Source organism: Gastrolobium bilobum, unplaced genomic scaffold, assembly GCF_033153095.1.
Source record: "Gastrolobium bilobum isolate Gb01-03AN ecotype WA unplaced genomic scaffold, APGP_CSIRO_Gbil_v1 utg27625, whole genome shotgun sequence".
In the NCBI taxonomy this organism is placed as follows: Eukaryota; Viridiplantae; Streptophyta; class Magnoliopsida; order Fabales; family Fabaceae; genus Gastrolobium; species Gastrolobium bilobum.
This window is the reverse complement of record NW_026896646.1, coordinates 189722-205918: the sequence shown is the minus strand read 5'-3', so window position 1 is coordinate 205918 and position 16197 is coordinate 189722. Positions and strand designations below refer to the sequence as shown.

The window sequence follows — 16197 nt, the reverse complement described above, 5'->3', positions numbered from 1 at the left end:
TGAGGTAAAATAGAAAATATGTGCTATATGGTAGAGGGAGGTTCGTGAATTTTTATTCATGCGAAGTTTTAATAGCCTTGTAATAGCCATGTATTGCATCATATCTGTTCACATCCACCATCATAAGCAAGCTTCTAGCCAAGCCTAATGTGAAGTTGTTCAAAGTTGCGGCTGTTGAGGATCCGATTGTTAAAGGAGTGGGGGTAGCTGGTGTTATGACCAATAAGGCTTTGGTTTCCATGAACCATGACACAGTCTTGTATGGACCTAAATAATAAGATGGAGGTTAAGTTTATGGTGTGCTCCGGTGGACATGATGGGCCCTTTGGTGCCACTGGGGTTAAGAGGGTGAAGAGCATTGGCATGATTCATAGTATTCCAGGAATGAAGGCATTAGAAATGAATACAATAAAAGATGCTAGTGTTAAGCTGACAAGGGCGATTTTCTGTTACTTTGTATGAATTACGTTATGGAAATCATACTTCTAAACTCTAATCCAAGTTCACAAAAAAGAAAAAATTTCTGTCATTGACCTTATCCAACATCATATGTCATGTCATTGATATTACTGTTCTTCTAAAAGAACATTAGACAACATTGGCCTTAAATGATATGACTCTTGAAAGGTAATATACAGTACATATTGCAACAAAGCATAGTAGTACCCCCCAGATCAGTCGTGCAAAGAACACTTCACATATCAGACACAAAAGATCGAAGAACGATTTTAAAATTAAACTTAATGCAAGTTAACAGCTCATTCTTGTCATTCTTCAGTGTCATCTTAAGGGCGTAGGGTCCCTGCAAAAACAAACATCAAATTGAAGACAAGGAAATGAACGCAGTAATGTGATGTTTAACCAAAACAAAAAAGTTTTACCTCAACAGAGATTGTTATCTAAGACAAGGATGATTAAACAACAAGAATACAGAGCGCAAAAAAATCATATATCATGACTATATGCCCCAAGACCCAAGTCTTCACTATAATATGTGGCAATTGATGTTGATTGCCACCTTATTATCTGATGGGCCTCTTGGGCCTCTTAAGCCTTTTGCTCAAGTATACACTCGGAAGGCCTTGAAGAGGAAGGAAAAAGACAAACCACAATCTGTTATGGAAAGGGACACATGGCAAGCAATGAATGGAGAGGAAGATATTGGAGAGGAAGGAGAGGAGAATATAAGTTAGTTACAAGGAATAGTGTGGGGTGTGAAGAGTTTTGTTGAGTGAGGTTGGGTAGTGCTCTGAGAAGGTGTTTTCCTCAGTAGCAGTAAGGAAAAGTGTCATTGTAATTCCCCTCTTCAATCGGCCAGTCCATTGAAGGGAATATAGTCTTTAGTAGTCTTGATTTTGCTGTTGGCTGTAATAATTCTGAGTTGTAGTCACGATGGTGTATGACCCAGTTGGCCATTAATAAAATCTTGTTAAACGTCTTTGTCTTAATATATTCCTTATCTCTGTTTCAAGAACAAATCTAGGTACCAACAATTGGTATCAAAGCACTTTTCTGGGAAAATTAATCCTTGAATGGTGTTGACGCGAAACATGGATCATCGAATGGAAGCTTTGGAGGTGAGGGTAGGAGGAACGGAGGAGGGGATCCGCCGGATTGAGACAGATCTGGCTGAAGTGATGCGAACGCTTCAAGATCTCGCGCGAGAAAGGAGAAACGGAGGAACCAATAGTGATGGAACAGGGAGCCAAGGAGGAAACCAGGAGACCAGTCCACGAACGGTGAGGAACGAAGAAAGGATGAAGAGAGTTGAGGTTCCATACTTCTCAAGCGAGGACCCATACGGATGGATCTTTAGAGCAGAAAGGTACTTCCGGGTCAATAGGATTCCGCCGAAAGAACAGCTGGAGACGGCGTCGATTTGCTTAGAAGGTGAGGCTTTAAGTTGGTTCCAATGCTGGGAACCACGAAATCTGTTGGCGGAGTGGCTGATATTCCGGACGGCGGTCCTCCAACGTTTTCATGCGTCACCCTCCGGTAACCCTTATGAAGCGTTAATGGAATGGAAACAGTTGGGAACAGTCGCTGAGTTCAGAAAGCAATTCGAGGTGCTATCCGCTCCGTTGGGGCAAGCCGATGAGGAACTCATGCAACCGGCCTTTCTGACGGGTTTGAAACCTGAAATCCGAGCGGAGGTTCGTCTTCATTCTCCTGGTGATATTGGGGAGATGATGATCCTTGCTCAACGCGTGGAGGAACGCGAGGCTGTGCTACGGAGAAGAGAAGGGAACTTGGGCCGAGCTGGAATTGGGCCAAGCATGAACCATACAAATAATGGACGGCCCGCTTTGGGAAATAAAGGAGTAAATAATAGGTGGGGGCATACTGGGCCGGTGACATCAGCCCAACAAACCCCAACTTCTAATATGCCAAACGTGTCAAATTCGTCCGTGCCAGCAACACGAACGCGAGCCCTGACCGCGTGGGGGGTGTGACGGCAGAAACTGGGGGAGCAACGGCGAGTGGGACGGACGGTCGTCGGAGGACCAACTTCCGTCGGTTATCACCTGAAGATGAGACGGATCACAGGCCTCGCAACTTATGCTTTCGTTGTAGCGGTCTTTTTGGTCCTGGACATGTGTGCCCTACCCCACAGATGAGAGTGATGCTCGTGTGTGACGACGGCGAGGGCGAAGTAGACGAGGGTCTGGTTCAGGAAGATGGTGGTGACGAGCAGCCTGAGGCCCTGCAACTGAGCATTCAGAGTATGGTGGGGATCACTTCCAATCGATCCCTGAAATTATGGGGAACGATCCTTGGTCAGAAAGTGATGGTGTTGGTAGACACGGGAGCTTCCCACAACTTTATTGGAGAGTACGTGGTAGAAACGGTAGGTGTACCTTCACTTCGATCAAAGACCTTCACAGTCGAAGTAAGAGATGGCCACTGAGTCCAAGGTATGGGGATGTGTCAGGGAGTGACGCTGGTTTTGCCAAATGTGTCTATCGTCCAAGATTTCTACATCTTCGGACTTAAGGGCGTGGATATGGTGCTGGGATTTTCATGGTTAGAAGGCTTGGGGGATATTCAAGCTAATTTTCGGAAGTTGTTGCTACGGATTCCATGGCAGGGAAGCATGGTCACCTTGCAAGGAGATCCTGAGTTGTCATATAGTCAGGTCTCCTACCGCAGCTTGAACCGCTCATGGAGAAAAGGGTCAGAAGGGTACTACATTGAGTTGGGTTACTCAGCAATGGGGATAGAAGCCACTCCTACAGCTGATCCTCGAATTACAGAGTTACTCAGTCAATACGAAGATGTTTTTCAACCTCCCTCAGAGCTGCCTCCTTCTAGGGAGTGTGATCATAAGATCCTTCTGAAACAGGGAGCAGACATCCCTAATATTCGTCCCTACCGATACCCATACTACCAGAAAGAAGAAATTGAGAAATTTGTCAGAGAAATGTCAGTGGTGGGTATGATTAGACCCAGTTGCAGCCCTTACTCAAGCCCCTTAATTTTGGTGAGAAAAAAGGATGGGAGCTGGCGTTTCTGTGTAGACTACCGGGCCTTGAACAAGGTAACAATTCCTGACAAATTTCCCTTACCAGTTATTGATGAGCTGCTTGATGAATTGCATGGTGCAGAAATCTTTTCCAAGTTAGACCTGAAATCAGGCTATAACCAAATTAGGATGAGGGTGGAAGACATTGAGAAGACAGCGTTTCATACGCATGAAGGTCATTATGAGTATCTCGTCATGCCCTTTGGCTTGAGGAATGCTCCTTCTACGTTTCAATCATTGATGAATACGGTCTTCAAACCGTATTCACGAAAATTTGTCTTGGTGTTCTTTGATGACATTTTGGTCTATAGCACCAGTATGGAACAACATTGTGAACACTTGCAAGTGGTGTTGGGAATTTTGCGACAGCACCATTTCTCGGCTAACAAAAAAAATGCACATTTGTAGAGAGGGAATTGGAGTACTTGGGTCATCTTATTTCACAAGAGGGAGTCAAGGCTGACCATCACAAATTGGAAGCTGTACAAAAGTGGCCTATTCCATCGACAGTAAAGGGGCTTCGAGGATTCTTAGGCTTGACTGGTTACTACAGAAGGTTTGTCAGGCAATATGGTCAGATTGCAAAACCTTTAACTCAGTTGCTCAAAAAGGACAATTTTCATTGGAGTGAAGAAGCCCAACTGTCCTTTGAAGCTCTAAAGGGTGAGATGTTGTTGCTGCCCACTCTAGCATTACCTAAGTTTGATGAGACATTCTTTGTAGAGACAGATGCTTCCGGAGTGGGAATGGGGGCTGTATTGATGCGAGAGGGCCGCCCAATTGCCTTCCTGAGTAAGGCTTTTTCCGAGAAAGACAAATTGCTATCCGTCTATGAAAGAGAACTGAAGGCTATTGTATTTGCTGTTTACAAGTGGCGTCACTATTTGTTGGGCCGTCATTTTGTGATTACAACGGATCATAGGAGTCTCAAGTACTTAACAGAGCAACGTCCGATGGTTGAGGGACAACAGAAGTGGGTGGCGAAGTTGATGGGATTTGATTTTGAGATCCGTTACAAACCAGGAAGGGAAAATACAGCAGCTGATGCCCTGTCTCGTGTCATGGATTGCAAAGAACTTACCATGGTCACAAGTCCAGACCTACAAGGGCTGTCAGAAGAGATCCTTTTAGATCCAGTGACTAAGGGCATTTTTACTGATGTGTTACAAGATGCTAATTCTCACCCAGGCTATCAGGTGCTCAAAGGCAGCCTTTGGTATAAAAACAGGTTAGCCATTCCTCGCTCTTCTCCTCGGATAATTGACATTCTTAATGAGTTCCACTCTTCTCCTTGGGGTGGTCATTCTGGGGAATTGAGAACATTGAAAAGGGTGGCTGGTGTTTTTTATTGGAGGGGAATGCGCAAGGATGTCTCAAAGTTCGTGCGTGCTTGTGATACATGTCAGCAGCAAAAATATGATCACTTGAAACCGGCTGGCTTATTGCAACCTCTACCTATTCCTCAGCAAGTCTGGGAGGACGTGTCCCTTGATTTTATTGGGGGTTTACCCGTGTCCAAAGGGGCTGACACCATATTGGTGGTGGTAGATAGACTCTCAAAATATGCCCACTTTATGACACTCAAACATCCTTTTGATGCTCACACAGTAGCTACTGTCTTCATGAGGGAGGTGATCCGATTACATGGGATCCCAAAGTCCATTGTATCAGATCGCGACAGAACCTTCATTAGTAAGTTTTGGGGTGAGCTCTTTAAACTCACAGGAACTAAATTAAAATTTAGTTCCGCCTATCATCCCCAAACGGATGGCCAAACAGAAGTGGTTAATCGCACTTTGGAGACGTATTTACGTTGTTTTGTTAATGGACATCCTAAGGGTTGGGTCAAATGGTTGTCATGGGCTGAATTTTGGTTCAATACCACTTACAATAGGTCCATTCAAATGTCTCCATTTCGGGCTGTTTATGGCAGGGACCCACCCACAATTATTTCATTTACTCCTGGTAGTACAACAGTAGCAGCAGTGGATAAGTGGATGTTGGCAAGGGATGCTATCTTGGTGGAGTTGAAAAATAATTTGTGCCACGCACAGCAAAGGATGAAGTTGCAGGCTGATAAAAGGCGAAGGGAGGAAAATTTTTTGGTTGGTGACAAGGTTTTTTTGAAGCTTCAACCTTATAAATTAAAATCCTTAGCTAGAAGTATTAATCAGAAGTTGAGCCCACGGTTCTATGGGCCGTTTGCCATTACAGAAAAAATTGGTCAGGTGGCTTACAGGTTAGAACTCTCTTCATATTCAAAGATTCATACTGTTTTTCATGTCTCTCAATTAAAGAGAGTTGTCCACCCCTCTACATTAATGCTGGCCTTACCTCACTGTCTATCTGCTGAATTGGAGTTACAAGTGCAACCTGCAGCCATTTTGCAAGCACGACGTTTATTGGATGGGCAGGTGGAAATATTGGTTCAATGGGAAGAGTTGGCACCTTGTGACTCTACATGGGAGAATTTGGTAGACTTTCAAGCTGAGTTTCCTCATTTTCACCTTGAGGACAAGGTGAATTTTGAAGCAGGGGGTATTGATGGGCCTCTTGGGCCTCTTAAGCCTTTTGCTCAAGTATACACTCGGAAGGCCTTGAAGAGGAAGGAAAAAGACAAACCACAATCTGTTATGGAAAGGGACACATGGCAAGCAATGAATGGAGAGGAAGATATTGGAGAGGAAGGAGAGGAGAATATAAGTTAGTTACAGGGAATAGTGTGGGGTGTGAAGAGTTTTGTTGAGTGAGGTTGGGTAGTGCTCTGAGAAGGTGTTTTCCTCAGTAGCAGTAAGGAAAAGTGTCATTGTAATTCCCCTCTTCAATCGGCCAGTCCATTGAAGGGAATAGTCTTTAGTAGTCTTGATTTTGCTGTTGGCTGTAATAATTCTGAGTTGTAGTCACGATGGTGTATGACCCAGTTGGCCATCAATAAAATCTTGTTAAACGTCTTTGTCTTAATATATTCCTTATCTCTGTTTCAAGAACAAATCTAGGTACCAACATTATCTATGTGCATTACCTTAAATGCTCAGATCAAGCTTCAAGCCATACGAACCATGAATTAACATGGGTGGACCTTTTCCCTCGACGAGGGAACACACAACTTCTGCAGAATTTTTCACAAATGCACAAAGTCACCGTAGTGACCCCTGACCATGTACACTGGACAAAAGGGCAGCATGGGGCCAGGGCCTTGCCATGTGCACCCATGGATCCTCAGCGGTACACACCCAGCAGTGAGTATGCAGGTTCAAGCAAGACTTGTGCAGTTACTCACAAGTCACAACACAAACATGGCATTGGCAGTGCCATTCTTCTTAATGAAAAACATACATTCAGTTGTGGCCTGATAGTGGATAGGCTTTAGATAGAGGGCCATACCATGTGGAATGCATATTTCATTGCACAGCCCCTTAAGCAAGATAGGTATTGTTGCGTTAAAGCCTACAACAGTTAGCAAAAGTACCTCCCAGCACCTGCTCTAACTTTACCTGTTCCATCTTCCACCTCCTTCTAGCTTACTTTTGCAGTAAACTCCCTCATCTATCATACCCAGTCATCCATGCACGAATGTGCCTGTCAATCCTTGTACCTTCAGTACTTTCTGCCTCAGAAGGCCCTATATGCCTAGGCTTAACTTAAATGTTGGGTGTGTGGATATTTTGGGTAGAAGTCTAAGGATTGACTCCTAAAAATAAAAAACAAGGGTTTATGTACGTATTTAAAAATAAATAAATAAATTGTAAGATTGCTCTTACCTATAAGAGTTTAAATGCCTCTTGATAATCAACCACGACAGTCATCAAACCAATTGCCAATAGGTAATAACTAATTATTACAATTCCATATAATTCCATAAATACCAAAAAATGATTTAAAACCTTAGAAAGAATTCTAGATGGAAGGATGTGTATCTAACAATTTAATCCCATGAAAGTGGGGTGTTCAAGAATTAAACATTGACTAAAGATTGATAAGAAATTTGTAAAACTTAACTTTCAAGTAAGAACAACGTAAAACTGAATCAGCAACAACCACCAAGCTTTATTCCACTAGGTGGAGACAGTTACATGAATCAATCGCTTCCATTGGACTCTATCAAAAAGACAAAAGCCAAATTATCTTCCACTTGATCCACCTTTCTTGCTAAAAGCCTGTATCGGTCTTCTTCTCCTATGTCCAAATCACCTTAGATGAGTTTCCATAATCTTCAGTTCTTCACAAGAGGTGCTACTCCAACTTCTCCCTAATACATTTGTTCCTAATCTTAACTTTTCTTGTATGTCTAATCATCCGCCTCAACATTCTCATCTCCATTACACTTATTTATTGTTCTTGTTGGTATTTCATTGCCTAAGCATTGGTAGTCTTAGAGTTGTATAGCAGAATTTTCCCTTAAGTTTGACAGGCACTTGGTGATCACAAATTGTGCTTTAAACATTTTTCCATTTTATCCACCTAACTTGAATCCTATGCGTGATATACCAACCACTTTGTAAGGGATCCATGATACATCAACCATGTAATATAATGTGGTCCCCAACTAAGGAAAAACCAATAAAATGAATCACCAATGAAAATTGCTTAAAACGATGTAAGGAGAAGAAGAGAGAAACTATAACCATTTCTAGATATCAACCTACAGGCTTGAACACCTAAACATAGTTTGCATTATTAAAGAGTCAGTAATGTATGTAGAAGAGATGGAGTGGCCAAGAACATGCTTCTACTTATTTATTTTTTCGAGATATTCCAATCGATTCATCGCTTCACGACTAGTCCGATTCGGGGCGGGTACCGGGATTAAGGCTTTAAACCCCTCCCAAAAAACATGCTTCTATGAAAATACATAACATCCTCCAAATATCATGATCTAAAGAAAAGTTGGGTGTGTCTTGACACTTGATTTGGTATCTAGCACCAGGTAAACTCAGCATCATAGTAAACTGAACAACCAAAGGCGGGCAAACAATTTAGTCAACAAGAAAAAAGAAACAATAAGAAAGATATGACTCTACAATATAATTGGAAAATTGATCAAAATACCACAATACCACACCCTAAGAGGGAGCAGTGGGGAGGGAGCATGGAGAAGATGCTATGTTTCTAAAGGATTTAGAGAGTAAGTATAATAGAATATACCTTTTTAGACAACAGAGATTTAAAATTTAGACAAAAGGAAGTCTAGTTGATTCAAAGGCCAAAATTCCAATCGAATACATTGGCTTAGTTACCTCTATCTCTATGACATCATTGATAAAAATAGCATTCCAACAATCACCTATTTGCATGTTCACTGGTGGTAAAATGGTTTCGACTTTACATGTGATACGTGAAGTGATAGATAGAGACAGAGACAAATTTCCTATGTATATTTGTATAAAGGAAAATCAGTTATGTGAAAGCAATGCAAGTTTAGATCTCCTTCTACAATAAGCCTTACTTTTCAAGAGGAAAAATTCATTTGGGTGAAAGAATTACATATGAGGATCTCCTCAAAGGTACACTGCATGAAGTTTGAAATTCTAAAGGGATTAATCTAATGACACTTGATTAAAGAAACCTTTATATTGCAATAATTTTTGCAGTTACAAGCCCAAAAGGGAAGATGGAACAGAACACCAATTGCAAATTTGCAAATGCCCAATAATGAAAAATTTAACACCAAAATCAAAGTTATATAAAGTAAGCTCATAATGCCAGACTGCGTCAAGTGTCAAGGCTCAAGGGGCCCTAAAAGATGTGAAAGGAAGATCTACTTCATGATAGGATGATATTTTTAGAATGACTTCAACATTGCTAAAAGTGTTTATTTGATAAAGTGAAACTAACCGGTGGAGTAATTGAAGGCAATGTTTGGGTGTGAGTAATCACAAAATTGCCATTAGTAACAGGACAGGACACTTCCTCACAAAGATCAATGGTTTCAGTATGGACAGGCACTCCAACATATGAAACTCCAATTACCAACTCTCCTCCAGAAATACCTTGACCTGCATGAAATATAGACAGAAACTCCACTTATAATTCCTAAAAATAAGTAACACATTAAATTGGTGAAGCAGCTCCCATACACTACGCATAAGGAACAAATACAGTATGTCAGAATATAAATGATAGACTATATAAGTTTACAGAATATTTTGTGGACAACATGAATTACTATGTTCACGCGCACTTAAAAACAATAATCAAATATAAGTGATAAGTACGCAATGTAACTATTTGTGGTGAACTTCATATTGAAGGCAATGTAATGGTATGTCCTGTAATCACCACATCAGAATATTACAACGCACAAAAATGGAAATTTGAAAAACAGCAAAAAGAGAGATATTACCAGAAGTAGCCGAGATCTTAAAGGTAGCCGGGTCACCACTAACCACAGGGTTCGGTAATATTTCAATTCCAGACACCTTCACAGCATAGTTTGCCTTCTTATCTACATAAATTTTTTAGAGGAAAAATAAACAGACAAAAAGATACCATAATCTAAAACAAATCTGAACAAACATGATCGTAGGTACTACTGCTGCCAGTACAGAAGCTCACACATGATATCACACAATCACCAAAATTTATCTACAGTAACAGATTGCAATCTCCAACAAAAAAATAAAAATAAAAAAATAATCCCAACAAAAAGACCCCCTTTTTTCATAGAAATTCATTACATAAGGGTCAAATCCGCTAAAATATCTGAGAACTGCAGATTCATGGAGGAGAAGAAAAATAAAGGTATGAATCCGGTGAGCAGATGAATAATTAACGAAGAGGACTAAAACTAAACATTAAAAACAAAGATACGTAAAGAAACTGAATACAAAATCCTAATATTGAACTGATCGAGATTAACTCCCCCTACCCAAAAAAATAATAATAATAATAATCGATGATTGATAAAAATAAAAAGTCAACAGAGAGAGAGAGAGAGAGAGAGAAAGAGAGAGAGAGAATTGAAGTACCGCAGTATTTGAAGTTAACTTTAGCTTGAGCGTGAAAAGATGAAAGGAAGAGGATGGATAAGGATAGAAGAAAGTAGAACTTGGGAAGAAACTGAAACTCCATGGATTGCAAAAGAAGAGTGAGAATGTGAGATGAACGAAGGAGACAGACGAAGAGAGTGAGGGAAAGGACACTCGAGGTATTATTCTTCAATATACTACGCACCCCAACATGGACCCAACCTTAACACGTGTGTTTACATTATAAGAGTTATATGGTAGGAAGAGTGATTCTGTAATATTATAGAAATTTATTCTGCGTGTAATAATTTTTTTTGTGTTTCAAAAAGTGTGGATCTCATAAAATATTGTCTGAGTAAAAAACTTTGTTGTGTCATGTTAAATGATAAATACAAACTCCAGTAATAAATAACAACAACCTCTGTAAATGTGATCGTGGTCGTGGAGACATTTGCTTAAAAAAAATTTCCTAGAGGGTTTTAGTTAGGTATTCTTGGTGGAACTTCACATAGACAATAGTATTTAAAAAAATAATAATATTAATATATATAAATAAATATGATTTGAAAAATCATATTTGTTTTATTTAATTTTTAGTTATATTTTTGCTAATATTTATAAAAACATCATATGCTTTTACTTTTTTAGTATTTTCAATTTTATTCTTCGTTGACTTTCTTTAAAATTAAGGAGCAAAATAAAATAAATAACGTTTTTATAATTCTAATAAAAACTTATTAACTAAAAATAATTCTGAGCTGCATAGCATCTTTTGCTACTAGACATATGGGTCCAACGTTCAGCCCATTCAATTTGGTTGGTGCATTGGTCCATCTAGTTAAAAACCACCTTTTGGGTTTAGGTCCGATTCATTCAATATTTACGAACTTTAGCTAAAATTATACAGCTCGGTTCAAATGGATTAACAAAATCTTAAATGAGCCTGGCTCACTTTTGATTCGGGCCAAGTATTTTTAAAATTAGCGCAATTAAGGTTAGGATTGACTTTGAATCTCAAAAGGGATGGTTGGAAAGAAGAACCGGTCAACGTCATATAAATTAAAGTTAAATTTATAAGCACGTTGAGAGAATTTGAGATTTTTCATAACCGACTTAAATAAGATAAAAATAATATCTACAAAACAGAAACAATTATCCTTACTCAGCAATCTCATCTACTTATCCTTAACAAAAATAAAAAATTAGACGCTTTTAATTATATCAAGTGCACCAAAATTAGACGCTTTTGAAGCTTAAAAACCTGAACATACTCTTGCATCAAAATTCAGTGCATTTCACCAATAGAAATATTATACATCATAGAAGAGAAAAAAATTTAACAAAAAAAAATAAAAATTAACTGACATATTATTTCTATTGGTGAGATGTATTGAATCTTTGGTACAACATAGCACCAAAGATTTATTCCAAACGAAGATACAATTCTTCATTTTATAATATTCCTCTACAGTTATTTTCGTTACTTGTTTTGAGTCATTCATTACCTTCAGTATTCTTGGGAGAAATTTCGTTAGCAAACAAATAAAGCAATTCCATTTAAATAGCTAAGACATGTTATAGAAAAATTACCAAAGTATCTAGGTAAGTATTTAGGAAGTCAGGAAGGAAACCCTTCGACTTAAGAAGCAACAAGTACACCGTTCGCTCTCTCAAAAAAACCTAAGACACGATCAAACACTAGTTATGTTGAGTCCACACTTCGGTCAAACATCAGCATTATCATTCATCATCATTAACACGCCCCTGATTCCACTTCTGCAACAGAAGTCACTACTGCTGGGCGCACTGTACCCTTTGTGCACCACCAGGCATATCATCATCGTCATCATCATCCTCATATGCCTCCTGCTGAGCTTGCTGCTTCTTCCTCCTTGACTCTTCCTCCATATTGACATCATGAAGTGTAGTTTCCTCACATTCGTCCAGCTCCATTTCTGTCAACTGTGATGAAAGCTTTGCTGGCAGAACAGCCTCAAAAGCCTTGACCTGATCAGGATTTAGAGAATCAGGGAATTCCACAGTAAAGTGAATGTAAAGCTTCCCCTTCATGAATGGCCTCTGGTACATCGGCATTCCCTCATCATTAATAGCCTTGTATGAATCTGCATGTATAAACAGCAATAATTCAAAGTTTTTTTTAGCACATAGCAATTACACAGCAAAATTGAGTGAGTGACAGGCCAGAGGTGAATCATTTACATACCAGGCTTGACAACTTCCCCAGGGTTTGATTTGATAAGGAGCTGCCGGCCATCAAAGTGGGTCAGCACAAATTGGAAGCCACATAAAGCCTCAGTAAGGGACAAATTATGCTCTACAAAAAGATCTTCACCCTTTCTTCTAAACTTGGGATGTTCCTTCTGCTGAAGCACAAAAACAATATCCCCAGTAATTGTGTCTGGCTGCAAAACACAAACAACTCAAAGTCATTCCAAATCCTATTATCCATTATTAAGCTCAACAGCAATAACACTCAGATAATAGCATACCGCTTCATCAGCTTCACCAGGGAATGTAATTTTCTGCCCATTCTGCATTCCCTTCTCAACAACAACTTCAAGTACTTTCTTCTCTTGGACAACTTTCTCTCCCTTGCACAGCGGGCAGCGGTCTCTGTCACTGATAGTTTCTCCAGTACCTTTACACTCATTGCAAGGATGCTGCATTTGCTGAATCATACCGGGACCAATCTGTCTTATAGAAACCTTCATACCAGTTCCTTGACAAGCAACACAGCTCGGGGCAACTCCAGACTTAGAACCTTTGCTGTAATAAATTATAAAATTCCCTAATGTAAGAAATAACTCATTTTCTTTTTTAAAAATCTTAAAATCAAAATCTGACTCACACCAAAAAAGCAATTTTTCTTTAAATAATTAACAAAAACCAAACTCTCATGATACCTACCCACTGCACTTTGAGCATATAACATTTCTAGAGAGGGAGAGCTTCTTGGATGTCCCAAGGTAAAGATCGTCCAAAGAGACCTTGAGAGGGTGAACAACATCTTCTCCACGTCTCTGCCTTCGTCCTCTACTACTACCACCTGTTCACATGAATTATAACTCTATTAACACAAACAAACCATACAACTCTTGATTGACAAAGATGAACAACAAGTCTAAAAAAAAGCCATTCATCAAAAACCACACCTGATGAAAATGGACTCCCACCAAAGAAAGACTGGAATATATCAAATGGGTCAGGGCCACCACCCCCACCACCCATTCCTTCCTTAAGAGCATCTTCACCATATTGATCATATATCTCACGCTTTTCAGGGTCCGCCAGAACCTGATAAGCTTCTCCAATCTCTTTGAACTACAAAGACAACAACAACAACAAAAAGTCAAGCCTCATCTCACATGCTTTTGCAATCTAACTGCAGCTAGCAACAGTATAAACTTAAACTGAGAACTAGAACCTCATAGAAACACGAAAACCTAACCCTAAATCAATCACGAAAACCCAATATTGTTATAACATCCTTAAATCAATCACAAAAATTCAACAGCAACAATTATGATACCATATTAACAATTAGCATACCTAAACCAACAATTAATCAGAATAACATAAACGAAAAATAATTATATAAAAAAAAAAAAAAACTAAGAAGAAAACGAAGGGAAATTGTGAACATGTATATAGCTACCTTCTCGGGATCACCACCCTTGTCGGGATGAGCCTTAATGGCGAGTTTCTTGTAAGCCTTCTTCACATCTTCCTGAGAAGCGTTATTGGAGATTCCGAGGATTTCATAGTACCTGCTGCTGTCGCTCTTCTTCGGTGCCCTTCCAAACATCCTTAAATCTTCAAAAACCTATCACAAAAATCGACACCCTAGTTTGAAGAAGCGAACAACAACGAGAACAAGAACGAGACTTCAGATCGGATATGACAAGAGAAACAGCACAAGAAGTATTCTCGTATTTATAATTTACTTTTAGTGAAAAATCATTGGATCGAGAATAGGGTTTTGATGGACGGCTGCGATGGAGTTTATTATGAGGGCCCCGTAGAAGGTTCTAGAACCTTTGTTTCTAGTTTCAGTCGCTTGGCTTGGGCTTGAACCATTGAATTTTGATCCACGCGAGATTTTGTTCTTGATACTTCGTATCAAAATTAAATACCAGTACTATACAAAAAATAATAATAATAATTAAATACCAGAAAAAATTACGAAAATAAAATAAGTAACCTACTTGATTTTGTCTTTGTTTTTCAAAGGACAGAATATTGTTACTATCAAATAATGTTACTATTATTGTCACTATCATATATTAACCGTTATAAATCAATGGTTATTATTTTCACTAATCAAATTCATTAATTAATTATTAATTTGTAATAAATAATAACTGTTGATTGACATAAATCAACTGTTAAGATATGATAGTAACATTGATATTAACATTACTTGATAATAACAATATCTTATTTCTGTTTTTAATAAGGGACAAGTTTATAAATTTCCCTGTGATTACTTTTTTATCACTTACATCTTTATATATTTTTTTCGTATGAATTATTTTCTATCAAAATCCATTTTTAATACTGTTAGTATTTAATCTAACTTATCCATTTTACCCTTGTTTTATGTTTAGAGTTTTATTTATGGGAGATGATTTTCTTTTGTTATAGGAGAAAATCATCTTCAACTACCTTCATAAGATTGTTTTTTGAAGTTTGTTTTTTATTTATTTATTTAGAGTAAACACCTTTTTTGGTCCCTAGTAATATCTACGAAATTCTTTTTAGCCCCTGGCAATAAAAAAGAACCAAATTGGTCCCTAAAATTATGAAAAAAAGGTCACATTAGTCCTTATGTCAACTCCTCCGTCACTAACGTGGTCCTTTTTACATACTGTTAGGGACCAATTTGGTCCTTTTTTATTGTCAGGGACTAAAAAAGATTTTGTAGATATTATCAGAGACAAAAAAAGTGTTTACTCATTTATTTAATAGTGGTGGGACCTACTATACGAATGTGAGTGTGGTAGAAGCAAAACAATCTTCTCCTACAGCAGTATAGCCTATTTCCCCTTTGTCTATTATGCTGGGATTGCAAGTCCGTTTATTTCCTTCTATTTTGCAGTTCATAGTGACTCCTCCTCACATCTTCAAGTCAAGACAAAGATACTCGGAGATATGAACTATTACTAAATTCATATTTCATAAGTATGGTATTAGCTTGAATTTTGAAGTTAATAACATTGTCCTTCCAATTCGTAAAAGTGATGGGGTATAATCAAACAAGTACCAACATCGATACGGGACAAGAGACACGTCACGATACAACATGTCGATACATTAATTCCAAAAAATGTCATATTTTGATATGTTAGGACACATTTTGATATTAAATAATAATATTAATATATATAATATAATTTATATTTAATACATAAAATAGTTCATAATAAGTCATATAATCAATCAAATATTCAAATTCTATAACATAAATATAAAGCAAAAGTAATTTTTCATACCTTGTTAATTTTTTAGATCAAATTTCATAACAGAAAAAAATTGACTTATAAATTAATTTTTGATTTTTAGTTAATAAAATTTAAAATTTAGACCTTAAAAAAAACATGTCAGATGCGTGTCGGAACGTTGATCGAGTGTTGGAAAAAGTTGATCGCGTGTCGGAAAAAGTTGACCGCGTGGCCAGAAACACGT

General features: G+C 38.4%; 2 protein-coding genes across 3 annotated transcripts; both read right to left on the bottom strand.

Moving 5' to 3' along the window:
* Positions 1 to 502: 502 nt before the first annotated feature.
* Positions 503 to 10668, bottom strand: LOC133301256 (uncharacterized). Its single transcript, XM_061500872.1, has 4 exons — positions 10492 to 10668; positions 9867 to 9968; positions 9359 to 9519; positions 503 to 802 (listed from the first exon to the last, which is right to left on the bottom strand). The coding sequence occupies exons 1-4, from the start codon at positions 10592 to 10594 to the stop codon at positions 695 to 697; spliced, it is 474 nt and encodes a 157-aa protein (XP_061356856.1). The 5' UTR covers positions 10595 to 10668; the 3' UTR covers positions 503 to 694.
* A 1356-nt stretch (positions 10669 to 12024) lies between these two features.
* LOC133301259 (dnaJ protein homolog ANJ1-like) lies at positions 12025 to 14423 on the bottom strand. 2 transcript variants are annotated; one of them, XM_061500876.1, is made up of 6 exons: positions 14168 to 14423; positions 13670 to 13833; positions 13420 to 13560; positions 13002 to 13278; positions 12716 to 12914; positions 12025 to 12614 (listed from the first exon to the last, which is right to left on the bottom strand). In XM_061500876.1, exons 1-6 carry the CDS (start codon positions 14315 to 14317, stop codon positions 12283 to 12285), a joined length of 1263 nt encoding a protein of 420 aa, XP_061356860.1. In that variant the 5' UTR covers positions 14318 to 14423; the 3' UTR covers positions 12025 to 12282. The 2 variants fall into 2 exon arrangements, with proteins under 2 accessions (XP_061356860.1, XP_061356859.1); XM_061500875.1 differs by having other exon boundaries at positions 12026 to 12614; positions 13420 to 13558; positions 13665 to 13833.
* Between the last annotated feature and the right edge of the window lie 1774 nt (positions 14424 to 16197).

Bases quoted from the DNA above. Each gene is read 5' to 3' on its own strand.
- LOC133301256 (XM_061500872.1), bottom strand. From the start codon at position 10,594: ATGGAGTTTCAGTTTCTTCCCAAGTTCTACTTTCTTCTATCCTTATCC. The intron at 9,520-9,866 runs GTAATATCTCTC...TATTTCATGCAG, and splicing joins TAAGATCTCGGCTACTTCTG to GTCAAGGTATTTCTGGAGGA. The intron at 803-9,358 runs GTTAGTTTCACT...TTGTTTTTGCAG, and splicing joins TGCCTTCAATTACTCCACCG to GGACCCTACGCCCTTAAGAT.
- LOC133301259 (XM_061500875.1), bottom strand. From the start codon at position 14,317: ATGTTTGGAAGGGCACCGAAGAAGAGCGACAGCAGCAGGTACTATGAA. The intron at 13,834-14,167 runs GTAGCTATATAC...TTGTCTTTGTAG, and splicing joins AGGGTGGTGATCCCGAGAAG to TTCAAAGAGATTGGAGAAGC. The intron at 12,615-12,715 runs GTATGTAAATGA...TTATACATGCAG, and splicing joins TGGGGAAGTTGTCAAGCCTG to ATTCATACAAGGCTATTAAT.